General features: G+C 39.6%; 1 protein-coding gene across 2 annotated transcripts in view; it reads right to left on the reverse strand.

Annotated features, from left to right (window-relative positions):
* The window catches only part of LOC138665089 (BPI fold-containing family B member 4-like), a 171776-nt gene that overhangs the window by 47610 nt on the left and 100255 nt on the right, over positions 1 to 23911 (reverse strand). For both annotated transcript variants that reach the window (XM_069752262.1, XM_069752263.1), the window contains exons 5-8: positions 10313 to 10456; positions 10162 to 10225; positions 4539 to 4599; positions 646 to 737 (exon numbers count right to left, since the gene is read on the reverse strand). In XM_069752262.1, the coding sequence (XP_069608363.1) occupies positions 646 to 737; positions 4539 to 4599; positions 10162 to 10225; positions 10313 to 10456 (361 nt within the window). The remainder of the gene's footprint in view (positions 1 to 645; positions 738 to 4538; positions 4600 to 10161; positions 10226 to 10312; positions 10457 to 23911) is intronic.

Here is a 23911-nt window from a genome sequence, read left to right on the forward strand (position 1 = left end):
CAAATAAAATTAACACATTAACACATCCACCATGTTAAATAATTACTGTCATTTTAGATATTTGTTGAAAAATTTAAAGGTTTGTACTAAGTTTGTTAGTTATCCCCAATTTATGAGATAAGGGAGTTCTTACTGATTGCTGAGGCCAGAAGTCCTATAGATAATGGTGGGAGAGGAGGTTTGCTTGATTCATTTACATGAGGTTTTGCAGAGCCCTGTTTTCGGGATCAGTGAGTGTTCTAAAGGTCGATAATTAGGTAATTGGGATAGTAAATAATTATTAAATAATTAGTGTTTTAGGGGTCCGGCATATGCAAGTAGCCTCTTCTGGGAGGAAGGGGACAAAAAGTAACATAGGCTACACCAAAGGCAATCAATTCTATGTGTTTCTTTTAAAAATTCCCCAGTAAATTATAGGCAGTTCTAATATATACAAACGTGTATAACTTTAGACTGAAGTAGAAATGTAGGCATAGCTCACAGTTTTGTCACATCATTGTTTTTTTTCTTCCATCAATGGTTTCTAAACTGGAAATGCAGATTTGTAAGCCATGCCCACCTTGGAGATATCCTAAGCTTAGTCACAGAGTTTCTAAACCGACAATGTGGATATAACATTGGTATAATACCTGTGCCTTAACTTACATTTAAATCCAATTCAATGAACTGCCCAGTCACTATTGGAAGACTTGATACTGTATACTGAATACTGCCAATTAATCCAAGGGGGACCAATGCTGTCCAAAAATAAAAATAAAACATAGTCCAAAGTTAATTTCAGATAGTGACATAACCTCTTTAAGTTGAAGGAATTCTCAGCTCTAGTGGTTAAAATATCAGAGGACAATTTATGTTCCAACAATAGTGACATATGGCAGTAAATGGGGCTGGTAATGACATTAGTGATCAATTCCTGTAATAAAGAACCTTTCCCACTATAGCAGGGATTCACAACCTTTTCTTGCTGAATAGTTAAGCAGTCAGACCGAATCAAGACCAATGGCCACAATAAATATTTGCAGAGGTATTACCGCTTAGGACAATCAAAGGTATGCGCTATAAATATTTGATCGTTGCCGGTTGTACTTCTAAGACTTCCACCTGGGAGAATAGAAAACCCTTTCTACTTTGTTAATGCTCATGGAGAGATCAGGTAATCATGCAGATTTCTCCATTGTGGTTTTAATGGGGAGACCCCCATTTTGCAAATATATGGAGGTCTTGATCTTGACTATACACACCATTAGTACTTACTTGATGTTGCTCCTAAAATATGTCACTCCTCTCATCTCTGACATAAAAATATATATGAGCTGTCATGAGACAAAGGCAGGTATGTACCCCTGGGTGGCAGGTTATGCATCCCATCCCACTAAAGTGGCACGAATACTTAGTATAAACTGCTGTTAAGTGATCAGAGAATCACAACTTGGAGGATTAATATCTTGTCACGGAGAAAGTCATTAATCAGTTATTGGGGACCGGCTACAGCAAATTAAGGCATGCCTCATACCTTAACTGTAATATTATGCAGATAATTATACTGGATCTTGAATGCAGACACTGCTCTCTAAAGGTGATAATAAATGCTATAGCATTTTTCACTTTTGTAATTATACAGTTTCATAACATTATACAAAGTGTTACATTCATATTTCTTATACATTTATTTTCTGCAATTTACAATATTACCAGGTGTGACCACAAAATTGTGGCACAATCCATGATTGCTGCAAAATGTTGGCAAAATGTCAATTTTTCAAGAGTAAAATTTGCAATAATAGCAGGATTTCACAATATACCCCAAAGTGGTCAAACAAACTAATATTTTAATATCCTGTGCACAATGCAGAAGCTTAGAATTTGGGATATTATTGGCTAAAGTGGAGCATAAAGTACTGTCATACGTCACAATGCCGAATGTCACCCCATCAGCTATAGTTAGGCAAGAAAATTCCGCAGCGTCGGAACACAGCAAAACCAACAGTAAAGATGTTAAGAAAGTACATTTTTAAAAAAATGTATGTTAAAAAGGACTTTTCAACAGTTTTAGCGTGTTGAACTGGCTACACCATAAAATAGTGTCTACAGAGCTAAATAAAGCATTTGTCCTCTCCATATTAGATTGGAAAGTTTAATATAATATATGATAAGTCCAAGGGGGTTTTATAAGAAATTCTTCTCTGAGAGGGCATGTATTTTGTCCATTGCATGGCATTGACCAATCATAAACAGGAGACGTCATGCAAAGGAAAGAAGAACACACCTTCAGGTCAGAAGAACATAACTCCTGTGAGACAAATAATGATAGACAGCTTAGCTCTCATTCCTAATTCCTGCAGCTTTTGTGAAAAGCAGAGCAGAGTTTAGTGTGATTATTAACCCTCCAGATTCAATATAAGGTCACTCAGTGTGTGGCGAAGGGGAGTAGAACTGAACGGAGTGTGATTTCAAATACCTATTGCAGCTCTCTTCTCTCAGTGTTGTCAGCTCTGTTCTGTCCCCCCTCTCCACACACTGACTGCCATGAGATGAAAGGTGAAGGTGTTTGCAATCAGTTCTGCTGTACTCTACACAGTAACCACAGGTGTAAGGGCTGAGAGCAGGATTGTCTTTCATTATATCACACAGGAAAAAGCATGTCATACTGCCCTCTGTGGGTGTGTTCTTTTTCCCCCTGCATGATGCCTCTTACTTATGATTGGCCAATGTCATGCAGGAAAAAAATGTGCACTCCTTTGGAGACAAATTTCTTGTAACATTCAGTTAGGTTTATAATAAATTATTATGTAATTTTGGCAATCTAATATTACAACAACGCAGATTAGAAATGAAAAAATTAAAACTATTATTTGCACTAATTTTTAAGTCACTTTTCTTTGTGTTTTGGTATACGTTGAAGTTTATAGTGCCAAATTTATCAAAATGGAACATACGGTTCACGAACTTTGCACAAAGTAAACATTTACAAACTTTCTGCAATAAATCAATCAAATTAGAACTCAAGAGTTCAACATGACTATTATTGCAATTGTTTTTCCAAATTCAACATAAAATGCAACTTTTAATTACTACTGCAGTGACAGTGACTACTGTTGTAGCCTGATGCAAACATGTTGCACAACCAGACACCAGCTTCTTTCAGCATTTATGAGGAATCTTAGCCCATTCCATATTGACAATATGGTTCAATTCTTTAATATTCTTTTTCAAATCCCATCAAAAATGATCTATGGAGTTCAAGATAGGAAATGGTCGGCCACTTCAGAATCTTTGAAAACTTTTGCTTATACCAAGCCTTGGCAAACTTTGAGATATGCCTTGATTATTGTCCTATTGGAAGGTGAAGCTTCAACTTCCTCACAAAAAGTGTGATGTTTTCATCTTGGACTTCTTGATACTTTTATTTCATCTTTCCCTCCATACTCTAGTAGTTCCCACTTCTAGAGGAAGCAAAGCAGCCCCAGAGCATACCTGAGCTACCACTATGCTTTACTGTAGGCAGTGTGTTCTCTTTATTCTTCTTCCTCCTCCAGACATGCTGCAAATGCACATGCTGAAAGAGTTCTAGTTTTATTTCCTCTCTCAACAGAGCAGAATACCAAATCTTCAGTGGCTTATGTTTATGTTTTTCAGTATATTAGACAGAACTTTTCTTGTGTTTTTGTTTCTGTAGAGGTGTATGTATTGTTGTTTGAGCATTGAGATTTTCAGCATTTAGTATGCATCTTATTGTGCAAACTGAAACTTCAGTGCCGGTTGCCATCAAATCTTGCTGTGGGTCTTTTGCTGTTTTTCCTCTTAAAACAAAAATTATAGAGGGGAAAGGAAGGACTTACAGGTTTTTGGTCACCTGCCTCTTCAGGAGTCTAGTGACAACTTGTGACATTTTCCTCTTTCTATCACGTCCAGGGAGTATAGCCAGCTTTCTTTAAATTTTGATCTTGTGAACTTTGCATCCATCTGTATCTCTAAGAACACTTAGAGATCTCTAAGAACAGTGCCTTTGCCATATCTTTGTATCCTTCTCCTTGTTGTGCAAACAATGATCTCTTAAATTTTTGGACTTTTGAGATCAGGTATTTGATATGGTTTTTGCTCATTATTGATTAGTTCCTAATATATTACATGTGCTTGAGACTTCTAATTTGTAGATGTGTGCTCATATCAGGGTTTCAATTCAGGGGGTTTAATAGCACTATGACAGCAGTAGACAATACAAGTGGCATTTTGTGTTGAATTTGGAGATGCAATGAAGAACCAGCTGTCAGTCAGTGCCAAGGAAGTGGATACAGCTGCCATATTAAAATTTATTTTCTCCTGGCAGCGGGGCTCTCAGTGCTGGTGCCTGGCAGCTTTAAAATTCTATAAACCTGTAGATTAACCCCATTTTTGTAGGTTAATAGCATTTTTTGACATGACAGGTTCCCTTCAATGCATGTACACCATAAATGTCAATAATATTAATTGCTCATATGTACACTAAACATACATTTTTGAGACCACCAACTTTACATTTATATATTCATTCAACTTACAGTTCACAGTCAAAAGAAGTCCATTGGTTAAGTCAAGCACAATGTTCACAACTGGACACAACTGCAGAGAATAATAGTAAGATATTTGGGTAAATGACAGTACTTTCTACCAACTTTTGTCTGTACTTCTGTTCTATGGTGCATAGTGTTTTTAATCCCATATCAACCTGTGAAGCACATTTTATTACGGGATACTGAGGGCTATATGTAACAAGCTCAGGAATTTAGTCCATTTCATATGCGACAGATGCCAACTGTATTACATAGCCGTTGTCTGTCTGTAAGAGTGCTGCTGTTAACCATTTAGATACAGCTGTCAATCACTGACAGAGACATTTAAATGGCTCAATTGACTCCCTTCTGTACTCCTGTTATGCAATTGTTTGGAGCAATGGCTACCATCTTAGTTCTCCGGTGAAGCTCAATTAAAGGCTGGGCTCATTGGAGAACCACAATTACACTGTATCCTTACTGTTGTATTGCAGTATGTAAGTGATCAAATATCTGAAGGTTCTCTTCATCCTATTTTTCACCATTCAGAAGTAAATTTTATATATATATATATATATATATATATATATATATATATATATATATATATACATATTTGGGAAAAAAAATAAATAAAAATCGAAAAATATTTTTTTGCTGCTACATCTCCCTTATGCAAATAGAATTAATTGAAATGATAATGAAACATAGTGTATACTCCAAATTGGTATCAATAAAAATGTCAGCTCAATCCTGACAAAAACATAGAGAGGAAGATGGAGGTATCACTCATGCGCTGCTGACAGCGAAACATCGGTGAAATTAAAACATTTATTTAAACATTTAAATAAATAAATGTTTTAATTTCACCGATATTCTGCTATCAGCAGCGCATGAGTGATACCTCCGTCTTCCTCTCTATATTTATGGTTGTCTTCTTGACTGGTACTGTATCTGTGCAGCAGCTGTTTTATATACCCTTTATGTATTGCCATTCAGCAACCTAACAAGGTGAGTGTATCTCCCATTTTCCTGACACCCCATTATTATCGGATAAGATCCTATTGCACATTTTCTTTCCCAGTTTCTTCTTTCCGTAATTCTGACAAAAATATGGAGACGAAAGGAATGACAACAACAGCAATCAGAGAAGATATCACATATAAGGTACCCAAATGTAAATGCTTACTTGTGATTACTACCTGCATCTAATCAGTACACTGGTTACTGTATGGTCCGAAATCTGATGGTAGCTGGTAACAGCAACTCCCAGCATCTCCCTGCTATTGTTGAGCAGTAATGTAAGCAAATGTACAGTATATGGGGCTGATCTGACATTGCAATTGATTGCTGTACTAAGCTTGTTCTCGTAGATTAGTACTGATGGTGGTTCTGTATTCATTTACTGATGATGGTAATTGGTGCCGTTTTCATAACCACAGGATGATTCAGATGACGTATTCATGGACTGATGATGATTCTAGTGATGAAAGCCTCCCCAGAACTACATGAATATGTCACCAGAATAACCATCAGTACATGAATACTGCCCAAAAACCACATGCTGTTGCAAGCTGTATTTGTCATATGATCGATGCAAACACCATCAGATGCTATTCCAGTAACTACAGGTGCATCTCACAAAATTAGAATATCATCAAAAAGGTAATTTATCTCAGTTCTTCAATACAAAAAGTAAAACTCATATATTAGATAGAGTCATTACAAATAGAGTGATGTATGCCAAGTGTTTATTTCTGTTAATCTTGATGATTATGGCTTACGGCCAAAGAAAACTCAAAAATCATTATCTCAGTAAATTAACATACTTTATAACACCAGCTTGAAAAAATGATTTTAACATCCGAAATGTTGGCCTACTGAAATGTTTGTTCAGTAATTGCGCTCAATACTTGGTTGGGGCTCCTTTTGCATCAATTACTGCATCAATGAGGCATAGCATGGAGGTGATCAGTCTGTGGCACTGCTGAGGTGTTATGGAAGCTCAGGTTGCTTTGATAGCAGCTTTCAGCTTGTCTGCATTGTTAGGTCTGATGTCTCTCATCTTCCTCTTGACAATACTCCATAGATTCTTTATGGGGTTAAGGTCAGACAAGTTTGCTGGCCAATCAAGCAAAGTGATACTGTTGCTTTTAAACTAGGTATTGGCATATTTGGCAGTGTGGACAGGTGCCATGTCCTACTGGAGAATTACATTTCCATCTCCAAAAAGCTTGTTGGCAGAGGGAATCATGAAGTGCTCTAAAATTTCCTGGTAGACGGCTGCGCTGACTTTGGACTTGATAAAACACGGTGGACCTACACCAGCAAATGACATGGCTCTCGAAACCATCATTGATTGTGGATACTTTACACTAGACCTTGGAACTCAAGGTCCCAGAGTCTGGAGGAAGAGTGGAGAGACAGACAATCCAAGCTGCTTGAGGTCTAGTGTGAAGTTTCCACAATCAGTGATGGTTTGGTGAGCCATGTCATCTGCTGATATAGGTTCATTTACCGAACATACATTTCAGAAGGCGAACATTTCGGATGTTAAAATCATTTTTTCAAGCTGGTGTTATAAAGTATTCTAATTTACTGAGATAATGAGTTTTGGGTTTTCTTTGGCTGTAAGCCATAATCATCAACATTAACAGAATTAAACACTTGCAATACATCACTCTATTTGTAATGACTCTATCTAATATATGAGTTTCACTTTTTGTATTGAACATCTGAAATAAATTACATTTTTGATGATATTCTAATTTTTTGAGATTCACCTGTATAATGGAGCTTGTTTGATTTGGTTTAGGGTATGCAAATCCTAGACACCTAAAACATAAACAAATCTAGGGAGAAAGTAGCACAAATAAAGTCTTATCTGACATAAAATTGGAGTTATTTATTAGATTGTACTAAGCTGATTTATGACTTAAAAGTAGAGATGAGTGAACCTGTCAAGGTTTGGTTTGGATCGGCGAAATTCCCGATATTCACTGAACAGTTTGTCAACATAACCAAACACCATTGAATTCAATGGGCGGCAAAACCAAACGCATAGACAACACTTTCAGGGGGGCCCAAAAGATGCTCAAAACAAGGGCAGACACAAGGAAAAGTGGCATCATTTGAACCACAGTAGAAATTTTATAGCACAGCAGCAGGCAGTCTGGGCCAGCATTTACAGCTTTGAATTTAATTCAAATTAAGAGGTGGCTGAGGGACCGGTGTTGACCTGCTGTGCTGGGATCCTTGATACCTCATGCAACAGCTCAAACTGCTTTTCTGCTCTGCCACACTCAGGTGACACAAATATCAGCTTAGTAGACTACTGTTAGAAAAATTTAAGGATAGTAACACAGGTAGTTGACTGAAAATAAGTGCAGGCCTGCCGGTATGGAAGACCTACATCTACAGACAGCACACATGAAGGAAACAAAAATTGGAGTCCAAACATTTCCTAAAATTAGGGGCAGACAAACGAAAAATGTAAATACAGTAACTGAGCCACAGTAGAAATTTTAAAAGGGCACAGCAGCAGTCAGCCATGGGCCATGCATGAGATAGGGTCTGTGTCAGCATTTAAACAAATATAATCAGAAGTGTGACTTCAGCAATAAGTTTGGTACTCCAAACATACATTATAAAAAAACACAAACATATCAAACAATGTCATCCTGCCATCCAACTCTTCCTTGAGGTGACATAAAGTAATCGGCAAATTTGTCCCTCATTCTGGAAACTGCAACAGCACTCTACAAAGTTATATTTTGATGGATCCAAAGACGTTGGTGACGCCGCAGATGAAGGATGCGCTGTCTTGCTTCCTCCTTTTCCCGAACAATCACTGACAACTGATTGGCCTCAAAAGTAAAATCCGCATAGATGGTCACAATATTTGCTATAACTCCTTCCATTTCTGCCACTTGCTCTACAACATCTCACAGATGGGGTGCTAAAACACTTAATATATAGGTTTATTTTATTTTCCAGTAGCCAATCACGTTTGGGAGCCTCCCATTTGGAGATATGAAAAACGGATCCGTAAAAAAAAACAGATGAAACGGATGAAAAAAATGGATATGACAGATGCAACGGATCCAGTTTTTCAATGGATCCGCTAGACGGAACCGTAAAAAAACAGGATCCGTTGCATGCGTTTGTCAATATTTTTGATGGATCCGTCGTGACGATGCATTTTGACAGAAACAAAAAGACTGAAGTGTGAAAGAGGCCTAAGCCAGGGAGTGTTCAGAGCTAGTCAGAGTACAGTGCTGTCGCAGAGCAGTGGGTGCCACGTTCAGGACCCTGAGGTGCTTTCCCCATTGCTGACAGACGCACGGCAGCACAACTGTTGTACAGAGACTCCTGCAGCACTCCCCATTTTGGATGCACAGATTTATGGACTAAGGGTTCAGTGGGTAGAACTGGTGAGCGCCCGTTGCCGCCAGATGCTGGACCATGCTTTGTTGGAATTCTTCTGCTTTGTTGCAATCATCATATTATATAACACTGTGTACTTACAGTTGCTCAAGTTGCCCTTCTACCCAGCTAATTCATATTTTTTCCAATAGGTCTATGACAGCATGTGATTGAAAAATGACTAGCTGAGCTATGTAAAAACAGAAGGTCAATTTTCCCTGTATATCTCATCAGTCACTGCAAAAGTCCCTGGCTGAAGGAAGAGCGGAACAGTTGGGTCAGCAGTTGGAGAGGGGAGTGATAAATACAGGGACAATAGACTTTCTGTTTCTACATAGAGCAGAGAAGAGAGAAGAATTATCAGGGTAGAATGGCAAAATGAGAAATTGTAAGAACACACTGCTATATAATATGATGACTGCAATATATTAAGAGGATAAAAACTTTGATGATAGTACTTCTTTAATTTAAACCAAATAGCTACTATTATAGTTAAGTTATGTTAGTGTCCATAACTATCTTTGGATTTGACATTTAAAATACAAGCTGTCACTTTTCTACTTTTACTGGTATTTTTTGGTGATGAATGTAACATTTCTGGGGAAAATGGTTATCAGGGCTTGTTAACTGAACCATCTGGGTGGGATGAAGAGATTTGTTGTGGGTCAAATTACCTTACTTTCTGACCCATTGAAGTGAAGGTTTGGGGGCACAATTGCCTCACTTCATCTGCTTAGAGAGACAAAATACCTTGTCGCGGCCCTGACAAAAATATTTGACTTAAGTGCATTTATTTCACCCCACTTTTTAATATATGATCTGGTAAAATTAATGGTGACAAATCGTTATGCAAAAAACAAGCCTCTTTATTGTAGAAGTAAAAATAAAAAAGCTATTGCTCTTGGAAGAAAGATATAGCAATGAGGTAGTCAACAAAATTTGGCCTACAGATATGCTTTGAAATCCTGTGGGCTAATAGGTGTTAGCGGGAGAATATTTTTGAGAGGCACAACTGCAAGTTTTTTTTATATTTATCCAATCATGCATGCTACTCAAGCCATTAACTTATCTTGCCTAATTCCTTTTGATTTCATTATTGACCTATGATATCCTTGTGCATATTTTGTGAAATAAAAAATAATTATTTTCTTAACTGCTATGTCGTCAGAAATAAACATAAAGGACACTTTTTAGATTGGAAACTTACCACTCCTGGTAAAATATTTCGAAGAACGTTGGTGAGAAGCCCATCCAGGATCCCCGATAGTAATCTATGTCATAGAAATCACAATGCTTCTTAGTTTGTGAAATATTTAATTTCAAAATCTGGGGAAGGAAATGTAACTGCTGCTCCTCACCCTCTTAGTAGCCTTATGTTTATCCCCCCAAGTAACGCTTGACAGTCTTCAATAACCAACCGGGGAACTCCTGATGCCTCCTGAGTCAATCTGGTTCTTGCTGTAATATTAACTTCCACCAAGATATCAAGAAATCCTAGAAGACTTGAAATCACAAAATGTTTATTTTACAAATGTCACCTTTTCATGACAATGTATGAATAAAAGTGTTTTGAATATAAAAAAAGCTTAATTACTATATTAATCATATTCACACCCAACAGATTCATTCCAGAATTAATTGCAACTTAAAGGGAAACCATCATCAGAAAAGACCTACTGTTTAATTAAATTTTTGTGCTTCATGTATTTTTGAAAAAAAAAATGAAAATGATTGTTTCTTTCATATCACTGTTTTTATTAAAAAACAAGTATTGCAATTTTCACACTGGCGACAGGGGCTTTAGACAAGTATCTTCAGTTCTTTCAGAAAGAATTTTCAGCAAAGTTCCTTATCACCAAAGATTGGCCTGCAATGACGGGCAACACCTCTATACACAGCTAATTGCAAAGCATCCCCCAATCACTATAGGCAATGTCATAGATTTCTCTCACTCTCTCTCCCTTCACAGTGATCTTTGCACAGACTCACTGGACACTCCAATACAAAAGATTAGGTCGGGGTATGACCATTGTGGTCAGTGTCAGACTGGTGTACCAAGAATTTACGGGTTGAATTGACCCTGGGGAACCACACTACACCTATATGCAAATATTTGTTAAGATGTTATCCCTGTTATGGTGGCGTGTTGACTGTAAAAAACAAGTGACTTTTGCACATCTAATGTGCCAACGCCATAACAGTGATGTACAATGGTGGTTTACAGTAAAGTGGTTCTACAGTGAAAGCAAGTTTTCACTTATCGACTATCCCCATTCTATTGATCAGTGCAGATCGCAGCAGTATGGAGAGGATACAGGAACAACTTGTTTTTACCAGAATACCGTTTTAAGAGAATTTCTACCACTCTGTAATATTATACACTGGTCATGGAGGAATTAAACTTCCAAATATTTAAAGTAAACCTGACAACGCCCACATGTTCTATGAAGCGGCCCCAAATCTTTATCCCATTCCTTCTTCTGCTTCCAACAAGCTCCTTTCTTTTGTTTTCTTTTTATTTAATTAATTTACATAAAATCGTCTATTTAATATGGACGGGGTTATGCAAATCAGTTGGCGATTAGTCGAAGGGGTGTTTTTTACCCCAGGACTGAGGCTACGCTACCACGATGAACTTTTTTGGTGCATTGTTGATATTGCAGAATTTCTGGGCCAATTATTTAAGTTAAGATATTTGTGATTTTTCATTGCGTTTTTGTATGCGCTTTTTAATATGTGTTTTTATAACATTTTGATGATGGGGTTTTGTCTCTTGTGTTGTCGTGCTATAAAACTGCTTTGTTTTTGATACTTCCTGGTATTTGGCTTTGACAAACCTTTATTGATATATTTAGGTGCGGATTAAGGCATTTTAGACGCATTTCCGCAGCGGAAACGCATTAAAAAGGCATGTGCATATTTTACCTGCGGAATTTCTGCACCTAATGCTAACTTATGGGGAAAATCTGCACAAAAAACTCAAGCATAAGTTCAAGAGAATTTGACATGTTGTGGATTAGAAAAATGCTTCGTAGGTCACTTTTACACTGTGTTAAAAAGAAGCACAGTGGCATAAGATTTCTATACATCCACTTTTCTGGAACTGTAAGAAACTAATTTTGATGCACCAAAAATATGCAGCATAGCATAGCCTAATCGTCGCACTGATCATGTTTTAAGTCCCTGTGGGTGTGAGTAGCTTGATTTGCAGAAGCGTCGTTACTGTTGGGTTCGGTACGGGTCCAGAACAGTTCGGGTTCGCCCATCCCTATTTATCAGTGCACTACACATGGCCAGTGAGGCAGTGGTGAAAAAGCACATGGCCAGCTGTTACTGTCGGCTCTGCAAATTGCAAGGTAGTTTGCATTCAACATCACCACTGCTTCCCCGGGAATGCTCAGTGTGCCAATAAAGCAACGTCATGGAGGCAGGATGTAATGAGCCAGCGATGATGCCACTGTTGGAAATCATGTCACTCACGCAAACACAGTAGCGTAATATCATGATTAAGGGGACGGTTAGCACAGAGGAAGAAGACACCCCTTGACTAGTTGCTCACTGATTTGTTTGTATAACTCTGGCAAAATTAAATAAATTATTTTATGGAAATTAACAGAAATCAGAGGAAACGGGCTTATTGGAAGCAATGTAAATAGTGGGATAAAGACTTGGGGTCAGTTTTTGGAACATGGATAAATTGTTAAGTTACCTTATCTTTAATCTCTAATGGATATCAAGAAACTTCTTATGGATAACAAAGAGAACAAGTGATCTCCGTGCAAAACAGAATCCATCATAAAATAAATATAGCAATAATACCACATACAAGAGACAAATGCCGCCACATCATGACCAAATCACATAATACCAACACTTTTACATAGTTACATAGTTATTAAGGTTGAAGGAAGACTTTAAGTCCATCTAGTTCAACCCATAGCCTAACCTAACTTGCCCTAACATGTTGATCCAGAGGAAGGCAAAAAAAAACCATGTGACAAAGAGTAAGCTCCACCTTGGGGAAAAAAATTCCTTCCCGACTCCACATACGGCAATCAGACTAGTTCCCTGGATCAACGCCCTATCAAGGAATCTAGTGTATATACCCTGTAACATTATACTTTTCCAGAAATGTATCCAGTCCCCTCTTAAATTTAAGTAATGAATCACTCATTACAACTTCATACGGCAGAGTGTTCCATAGTCTCACTGCTCTTACAGTAAAGAATCCGCGACTGTTATTATGCTTAAACCTTTTTTCCTCCAAACGCAGAGGATGCCCCCTTGTCCCTGTTTCAGGTCTATGATTAAAAAGATCATCAGAAAGGTCTTTGTACTGTCCCCTCATATATTTATACATTAACATAAGATCACCCCTTAGTCTTCGTTTTTCCAAACTAAATAGCCCCAAGTGTAATAACCTATCTTGGTATTGAAGACCCCCCAGTCCTCTAATAACCTTGGTCGCTCTTCTCTGCACCCGCTCCAGTTCAGCTATGTCTTTCTTATACACCGGAGACCAGAACTGTGTACAGTATTCTAAGTGTGGTTGAACTAGTGACTTGTATAGAGGTAAAATTATGTTCTCCTCATGAGCATCTATGCCTCTTTTAATGCATCCCATTATTTTATTTGCCTTTGTAGCAGCTGCCTGACACTGGCCACTAAATATAGTTAGTAAGGCCGAAAAAAGACATTTGTCCATCCAGTTCAGCCTATATTCCATCATAATAAATCCCCAGATCTACGTCCTTCTACAGAACCTAATAATTGTATGATACAATATTGTTCTGCTCCAGGAAGACATCCAGGCCTCTCTTGAACCCCTCGACTGAGTTCGCCATCACCACCTCCTCAGGCAAGCAATTCCAGATTCTCACTGCCCTAACAGTAAAGAATCCTCTTCTATGTTGGTGGAAAAACCTTCTCTCCTCCAGACGCAAAGAATGCCCCCTTGTGCCCGTCACCTTCCTTGGTATAAACAGATCCTCAGCGAGATATTTGTATTGTCCCCTTATATACTTATACATGGTTATTAGATCGCCCCTCAGTCGTCTTTTTTCTAGACTAAATAATCCTAATTTCGCTAATCTATCTGGGTATTGTAGTTCTCCCATCCCCTTTATTAATTTTGTTGCCCTCCTTTGTACTCTCTCTAGTTCCATTATATCCTTCCTGAGCACCGGTGCCCAAAACTGGACACAGTACTCCATGTGCGGTCTAACTAGGGATTTGTACAGAGGCAGTATAATGCTCTCATCATGTGTATCCAGACCTCTTTTAATGCACCCCATGATCCTGTTTGCCTTGGCAGCTGCTGCCTGGCACTGGCTGCTCCAGGTAAGTTTATCATTAACTAGGATCCCCAAGTCCTTCTCCCTGTTAGATTTACCCAGTGGTTTCCCGTTCAGTGTGTAATGGTGATATTGATTCCCTCTTCCCATGTGTATAACCTTACATTTATCATTGTTAAACCTCATCTGCCACCTTTCAGCCCAAGTTTCCAACTTATCCAGATCCATCTGTAGCAGAATACTATCTTCTCTTGTATTAACTGCTTTACATAGTTTTGTATCATCTGCAAATATCGATATTTTACTGTGTAAACCTTCTACCAGATCATTAATGAATATGTTGAAGAGAACAGGTCCCAATACTGACCCCTGCGGTACCCCACTGGTCACAGCGACCCAGTTAGAGACTATACCATTTATAACCACCCTCTGCTTTCTATCACTAAGCCAGTTACTAACCCATTTACACACATTTTCCCCCAGACCAAGCATTCTCATTTTGCGTACCAACCTCTTGTGCGGCACGGTATCAAACGCTTTGGAAAAATCGAGATATACCACGTCCAATGACTCACCGTGGTCCAGTCTATAGCTTACCTCTTCATAAAAACTGATTAGATTGGTTTGACAGGAGCGATTTCTCATAAACCCATGCTGATATGGAGTTAAACAGTTATTCTCATTGAGATAATCCAGAATAACATCCCTCAGAAACCCTTCAAATATTTTACCAACAATAGAGGTTAGACTTACTGGCCTATAATTTCCAGGTTCACTTTTAGAGCCCTTTTTGAATATTGGCACCACATTTGCTATGCGCCAGTCCTGCGGAACAGACCCTGTCGCTATAGAGTCCCTAAAAATAAGAAATAATGGTTTATCTATTACATTACTTAGTTCTCTTAGTACTCGTGGGTGTATGCCATCCGGACCCGGAGATTTATCTATTTTAATCTTATTTAGCCGGTTTCGCACCTCTTCTTGGGTTAGATTGGTGACCCTTAATATAGGGTTTTCATTGTTTCTTGGGATTTCACCTAGCATTTCATTTTCCACCGTGAATACCGTGGAGAAGAAGGTGTTTAATATGTTAGCTTTTTCCTCGTCATCTACAACCATTCTTTCCTCACTATTTTTTAAGGGGCCTACATTTTCAGTTTTTATTCTTTTACTATTGATATAGTTGAAGAACAGTTTGGGATTAGTTTTACTCTCCTTAGCAATGTGCTTCTCTGTTTCCTTTTTGGCAGCTTTAATTAGTTTTTTAGATAAAGTATTTTTCTCCCTATAGTTTTTTAGAGCTTCAATGGTGCCATCCTCCTTTAGTAGTGCAAATGCTTTCTTTTTACTGTTAATTGCCTGTCTTACTTCTTTGTTTAGCCACATTGGGTTTTTCCTATTTCTAGTCCTTTTATTCCCACAAGGTATAAACCGCTTACACTGCCTATTTAGGATGTTCTTAAACATTTCCCATTTATTATCTGTATTCTCATTTCTGAGGATATTGTCCCAGTCTACCAGATTAAGGGCATCTCTAAGCTGTTCAAACTTTGCCTTCCTAAAGTTCAATGTTTTTGTGACTCCCTGACAAGTCCCCCTAGTGAAAGACAGGTGAAACTGCACAATATTGTGGTCGCTATTTCCTAAATGCCCAACCACCTGCAGATTTGTTATTCTGTCAGGTCTATTAGATAGTATTAGGTCTAAAAGTGCTGCTCCTCTGGTTGGATTCTGCACCAATTGTGAAAGATAATTTTTCTTGGTTATTAGCAGAAACCTGTTGCCTTCATGGGTTTCACAGGTTTCTGTTTCCCAGTTAATATCCGGGTAGTTAAAGTCCCCCATAACCAGGACCTCATTATGGGTTGCAGCTTCATCTATCTGCTTTAGAAGTAGACTTTCCATGCTTTCTGTTATATTTGGGGGTTTGTAACAGACCCCAATGAGAATTTTGTTACCATTTTTCCCTCCATGAATTTCAACCCATATGGACTCGACATCCTCATTCCCTTCGCTAATATCCTCCCTTAAAGTGGACTTTAGACAAGACTTTACATAGAGACAAACCCCTCCTCCTCTCCGATTTTTACGATCCTTTCTAAACAGACTGTAACCCTGTAAGTTAACTGCCCAGTCATAGCTTTCATCTAACCATGTCTCGGTTATTCCCACTATGTCAAAGTTACCTGTAGATATTTCTGCTTCTAGTTCTTCCATCTTGTTTGTCAGGCTTCTGGCGTTTGCGAGCATGCAGTTTAGAGGATTTTGTTTTGTTCCAATCTCCTCACTGTGGATTGTTTTAGAAATGTTCTTACCTCCCTTATGAGTATGTTTTCCTGGGTCGTCTTTGTTCGAGTCTAATGTTTTTCTTCCCGTCCCCTCTTCTTCTAGTTTAACGCCCTCCTGATGAGTGTAGCGAGTCTTCTGGCGAATGTGTGTTTCCCAGGTTTGTTGAGGTGTAGTCCGTCTCTGGCGAGGAGTCCATCGTACAAGTAATTCACACCGTGGTCCAGGAATCCGAATCCTTGTTGTCTGCACCATCGTCTTAGCCAGTTGTTTACATCAAGGATCCTGTTCCATCTCCTGGTGCCATGCCCATCTACTGGAAGGATAGAAGAAAAAACTACCTGTGCATCCAGTTCCTTTACTTTCTTCCCCAACTCTTCAAAGTCCTTGCAGATTGTCGGTAGGTCCTTCCTTGCCGTGTCATTGGTGCCAACATGTATCAGAAGAAATGGGTGGACGTCCTTGGAGCTGAAGAGCTTTGGTATCCTATCGGTCACATCCTTGATCATCGCACCTGGAAGGCAGCATACTTCTCTTGCAGTTATGTCCGGTCTGCAGATGGCTGCTTCTGTGCCTCTCAGTAGTGAGTCTCCCACCACCACCACTCTTCGTTGCTTCTTGGCTGTACTTTTTGCTGTCACTTGTTGCTGTGTGCCCTTTTCTTTTTTGCTTGCTGGTATTGCTTCATTCTTAGGTGTGCCATCTTCATCCTCTACAAAGATTTGATATCGGTTCTTCAGTTGTGTGGTTGGTGATTTCTCCATGGTCTTCTTGCTTCATTTGGTCACATGCTTCCACTCATCTGCTTTTGGAGGTTCTCTGACACTTTTTGCACCTTCTGTGACCAGTAGAGATGCTTCTGTTCTGTCTAGAAAGTCTTCATTCTCTTTGATGAGTTTCAAAGTTGCTATTCTTTCTTCCAGACCCCGCACCTTTTCTTCTAAAAGGGCCACTAGTCTACACTTCTGACAGGTGAAATTGGATTCTTCTTCTGGTCGATCTGTGAACATGTAGCACATGCTGCAGCTCACCATGTAGGTTGTCACATCTGCCATGTTGCTCCTAGATCCTGCTGACTTGCTGTGTGTTTTCCTTCTTGTGTAATCTACTCAGCCAAGCTCTCTTGCAATAATGTCCTACAGGCAAAAATTCGCGCGCCGTAAGGCGCGCGGTTTGGTGATGCTTTCGAAGCAGCTGGTCCCGGCTGTACCCAACGATCTTCTAGCTTAGGGAGACTTCGCTTCTCCCAGAAGGCACCTGGAATATGCAGATTAGCCTCCTGAAGCTTGAATCCCTGGTTTGGTGATGCTTTCGAAGCAGCTGGTCCCGGCTGTACCCAACGATCTTCTAGCTTAGGGAGACTTCGCTTCTCCCAGAAGGCACCTGGAATATGCAGATTAGCCTCCTGAAGCTTGAATCCCTGGTTTGGTGATGCTTTCGAAGCAGCTGGTCCCGGCTGTACCCAACGATCTTCTAGCTTAGGGAGACTTCGCTTCTCCCAGAAGGCACCTGGAATATGCAGATTAGCCTCCTGAAGCTTGAATCCCTGGTTTGGTGATGCTTTCGAAGCAGCTGGTCCCGGCTGTACCCAACGATCTTCTAGCTTAGGGAGACTTCGCTTCTCCCAGAAGGCACCTGGAATATGCAGATTAGCCTCCTGAAGCTTGAATCCCTGGTTTGGTGATGCTTTCGAAGCAGCTGGTCCCGGCTGTACCCAACGATCTTCTAGCTTAGGGAGACTTCGCTTCTCCCAGAAGGCACCTGGAATATGCAGATTAGCCTCCTGAAGCTTGAATCCCTGGTTTGGTGATGCTTTCGAAGCAGCTGGTCCCGGCTGTACCCAACGATCTTCTAGCTTAGGGAGACTTCGCTTCTCCCAGAAGGCACCTGGAATATGCAGATTAGCCTCCTGAAGCTTGAATCCCTGGTTTGGTGATGCTTTCGAAGCAGCTGGTCCCGGCTGTACCCAACGATCTTCTAGCTTAGGGAGACTTCGCTTCTCCCAGAAGGCACCTGGAATATGCAGATTAGCCTCCTGAAGCTTGAATCCCTGGTTTGGTGATGCTTTCGAAGCAGCTGGTCCCGGCTGTACCCAACGATCTTCTAGCTTAGGGAGACTTCGCTTCTCCCAGAAGGCACCTGGAATATGCAGATTAGCCTCCTGAAGCTTGAATCCCTGGTTTGGTGATGCTTTCGAAGCAGCTGGTCCCGGCTGTACCCAACGATCTTCTAGCTTAGGGAGACTTCGCTTCTCCCAGAAGGCACCTGGAATATGCAGATTAGCCTCCTGAAGCTTGAATCCCTGGTTTGGTGATGCTTTCGAAGCAGCTGGTCCCGGCTGTACCCAACGATCTTCTAGCTTAGGGAGACTTCGCTTCTCCCAGAAGGCACCTGGAATATGCAGATTAGCCTCCTGAAGCTTGAATCCCTGGTTTGGTGATGCTTTCGAAGCAGCTGGTCCCGGCTGTACCCAACGATCTTCTAGCTTAGGGAGACTTCGCTTCTCCCAGAAGGCACCTGGAATATGCAGATTAGCCTCCTGAAGCTTGAATCCCTGGTTTGGTGATGCTTTCGAAGCAGCTGGTCCCGGCTGTACCCAACGATCTTCTAGCTTAGGGAGACTTCGCTTCTCCCAGAAGGCACCTGGAATATGCAAATTAGCCTCCTGAAGCTTGAATCCCTGGTTTGGTGATGCTTTCGAAGCAGCTGGTCCCGGCTGTACCCAACGATCTTCTAGCTTAGGGAGGCTTCGCTTCTCCCAGAAGGCACCTGGAATATGCAGATTAGCCTCCTGAAGCTTGAATCCCTGGTTTGAGTATGAGTTTGGTATGAGTTTGTCATCCACCCATACTCCCAGGTCTTTTTCATTGACGGTTTTGCCCAGAGTTTTAGAATTAAGCACATAATTATACATCTTATTACTTCTACCCAAGTGCATGACCTTACATTTATCCCCATTAAAGCTCATTTGCCATTTATCAGCCCAAGCTTCTAGTTTACATAAATCATCCTGTAATATAAAATTGTCCTCCTCTGTATTGATTACCCTGCAGAGTTTAGTGTCATCTGCAAATATTGAAATTCTGCTCTGTATGCCCCCTACAAGGTCATTAATAAATATGTTAAAAAGAAGAGGGCCCAATACTGACCCCTGTGGTACCCCACTGCTAACCGCTACCCAGTCCGAGTGTGCTCCATTAATAACCACCCTTTGTTTCCTATTCCTGAGCCAGCTCTCAACCCACTTACACATATTTTCCCCTATCCCCATTATTCTCATTTTATGTATCAACCTTTTGTGTGGCACCGTATCAAAAGCTTTTGAAAAGTCCATGTCTGAATAATACCACATACAAGGGGCATATACTGCCACACCATGACCAGACCACATATTACACCATATGATGAGTAATACTACCTACTAATCATTAAGAAAAGCACAAGAATAACACTAAAATTTTCACCAATGACATTATACACAGGAGCTCTGCACATAGTATATACAGTATAATGTATAGTACACGTATATAGGTAATACAGTGATCAGGGTGTAAATAAACAGAGGAGCTCTGTAGGTAGTATATAGTGTAAGTGTACAAGAAATATGGAGATCATAAGTGACAATACACATTGGAACTATGTTTATACTGTACAGTGTATAGGTAATACCGTGATTACCAGTGACATTGTACACAGGAGTTCTGTAGATAGTACTGTATATATTGTAAGTGTACAGGTCCAGTTGTTTACCAGTGATCTCTCCAATTGAAGTTATTCATCTTCACTTTTCTTCTTCATTCGGCGTAGACCGCTATGAATTCTTCCAGCCAAAACTTGTCTCTACAGAAGGAAATACATAGGCATCTATAGCTGATCCCACCTTTTTCCCGCACTTCTAAATTTCATTAGATGAAGATGAAAAGTACCATAATGCGACCCTAATGTACTGTATAGTAAGAATGTCCCCAAACATAAAATATTTTACAGTAGTGATATCTTTTGTGACCATTTCAGAGCAAAAATGTCCACACCATCCCCTTATGGCACCCATACAGTAATGATGCATATGTCCCCTTTTATGGGCCCTATACAATAATAAAATCCCTCTTTGTGCCCCCATTTAGTATTAATGTTCATCTTTATGCTCAAAAACAACAGCAATGCCCCCCTTCTCAGTGACACCCATACAGAAATAGCATTTATCTTTTAAGCATTGATCCTGAGGACACAGACACCAAATATGTAGATTTTTTTTAAGTGGTAAAAAAAAATTGTAAAAATTTGTAAAAAAAAAAAAAAAAAGTATACATGTACACAGTGTATTTATATATCTAGATATATAGATTTTTCATTTTTCGAGATCTGAGTTGTGAGTACTTATTTTATTTTATTTTTACTGATACAATTTTGGGGTAGATTCAATATTTTGATAGCCTCTTATTGCATTTTATTGCAATGTTGCCAAAAAAACTTAATTCTGGCAATTTGAATTTTTTTCTGGTAGTGCCATTTACCGATTGTATTAATTTTTTATTTTGATAGCTCAGACATTTATGAATGCAATACCAAAAACCTGTATTTTTTATTACTTTATTTCTAATGAGGCGAAAGAGGGTGTGATATAATCTTTTGTATTTTTAAAAATTTTTTCATATTCTTAAAAACTTTATTTTTTCAGGTTTTACTGTATTTAATAGTCCCCTTAAGGGACTTAAAGCTATGATCGTCTAATCGTTTGTACTATACATAGCAGGGCATCTGCACTGCTATGTAGAAAGAAAATCACTAACCACTATGAATGCCAGTCACAGAAGGCTTTCACAGGGGTATCGTAATGACAGGCATTGAATGATGTGCCCCTTGCCAGCACGTGTTAAATGCTGCTGTCATAGATTGAATTTAACTAGTTGGTTGTTACAAGCACATGATGGCTGATTAAATCAGTGTGCTACAACACATCAAAGTCAGGGCCATGACATATGATGTAAGTTTATGTAATTTGTCTTGATAGGGACTCTTGACCCATAAATTATAAAGCCCCCCTCTCTATCCCCCATTTAATATAATGTCCTCCTCTCTGACCCCGTTTAGTAAAATGTCCCCCATGTAGCATAATATCCTCTCATTGGCCACATGTAGTCTAATCTTCATTTATATAATGTCCCCCTTTCTGACCTCTATATAGTATTAAGTTCCCCTTTTGGGTCCCAATGTAGTATGATGTCCCCCTCTCTGGCATTTATAAACACTATTTTACTCACCTATTCCAGCTACTTCTTCTTGTTGCATTGCACGTCCTAAGCAGCACAATGAAGTGTCGTCATCTGCATGTGTAGATATTGTGGTGAAAGGAGCCGGTAGTTTTCTGCTCCGAGGACACGCATCCAGCTGAATCTAGTGGTGGCACTGCTGGGGCCCCCTCCACCCTAGGCTGGCCGCAGTTGTGCTATGTGCAACCGTGAACATCAAAGAAGCCTAATGGGAACCGGAGACCCACTGGGAAGTTCCAAGTGGGTGGGTCAATCGAAGCCGGATTGTACGTATGTTCAAGTGTTGTATCCTGAAAGAAGTTAGAGTATAAAAAGTCCCAATACCCAGTACAAAAATTGGAACATTTCTATTTTTATTTTTATGACAGATTGTGATATAAATAAAAAAAACTACTGAAATTCAAAGTTTCATAATTGTTTTTAACTGTAAATTTTTATTCATGAAACATCAGTTATAACAAATATAGAACAGTCACAAACATCTTTTGCATTCAGAGACAAAGACAATTGGAAGAGGGCCAATATTTCATCCAACCTATTAAAATGAGAAGAAAGAAAAACCTAAAAAAACATAAATAAAAAAAAAAAAAAAACTAAAGTAGTTTGTCAAAATTAAAACCTTAATACAAACAGACAATAAGACAAGAGACACACCATTGGGGAGGAGGGGAAGGGAAAAGATGGGGGAAAAGTAAGCATCTGAAGGAGGGAAGGGCAATGGTCAAATGTTAATCTATTCTGATCTTTGCTCCCAAAAATAGTCCCAAGGAGCCCAAACCGAGTCAAAACCCTCCACCCTTGCATTGAGTACTGCGGTCATATACTCCATCCGTTTAATGTCATTATTTCTGTAGAGTAAATGGAGGAAAGACAGTGAAGAGACCTGCCTCCAATTAAGAGCAATCAAACACCTTGCTGTGGTAAGAACGTAAAGGAACAGTTTTGCCGTCCTTTTCCCCATCCCTCTAGGGGTAAGATTCAGCAGATATATAGTCAGATCTAGTCCAACTTCAGCATAAAGCACGTTGGAAATCAATAAACCCACTTCCCTCCAGAAATTCTGGATCACCAGACACGTTCAGAAGATATGATACAGTGTACCCACATCTAGACCGTAATGCCAACACACATTTGGAACTGCAGGGTTCAGTCTATTCAGAAGATCGGGAGTATGGTACCAAAACATTAATATCTTATACTGATTCTCTTTATAGAGGGTACACATTGACAATTTAGCAGCATTTTCCCAAATGATATGCCACTTTTGGGGTGAGAGTTTCTCTCCATGAATGGATTCCCATCTGTATATGTAAGGATGCCTTGGTTGACGACCATCCTGAGGGGAACAGAGAATTTTATAGATTTCTGAGATCAAATCTTTAGTCATCGCCCCCCTATCACAGATCCTCTCAAAATCAGTCGGCAGAGAAACTCCCGAGGAGCCAAAGAGGGAGGAGGCAAAATACCTGATTTGTAAGAATTGGTAAAATTCTTTATTAGTAATGGAGAATTTAGATTTAACTTCATCAAATAAAAGCAGCTCAAGCGTGTCCCCGTCCACCACATCCGCAAATCTAAATAGACCCGCAGAGGACCAAGGATGGGCCATTGCATGTTCAAGACTGCTTGGCAACAGGAGTTGAAATATGAAGGAAATCATAGTGAATTTTGAGAGGCTAAACCAAACTTCTTCAAACATGATTGCCATATTTCCCTTGTAAATTGAATCGGGCCCAAAAGGGACCCCGGAACCAACACAGTCCTCTTAGACCATACAGAGAATTAGGATGGATTGGTGCCAACCACAACTTCTCTATCTCTGTCCATTTATTGTATGCCCAAAAGGAGGCCCACAAAGGGATTCTACGAAGATGATACCCAGCCCAATAATACTTAATTATGTCTGGAACCGATAGTCCTCCCTGTGACTTTGGGGAGACGAGGACACGCTTAGAGATCTGATGATGACCATCTTTCCAAAGGAACCTCATTATAGATGTCTTGAGGGACTTGAGCTCACCCATAAGAACCCTGACCAGCAAGGTCTCAAAATAATAGAGTAGTTTGGGGAGGAGGGACATCTTAAGAGAGGAATTCCTACCCAAAA

Source organism: Ranitomeya imitator, chromosome 2, assembly GCF_032444005.1.
Source record: "Ranitomeya imitator isolate aRanImi1 chromosome 2, aRanImi1.pri, whole genome shotgun sequence".
Taxonomy (NCBI): domain Eukaryota; kingdom Metazoa; phylum Chordata; class Amphibia; order Anura; family Dendrobatidae; genus Ranitomeya; species Ranitomeya imitator.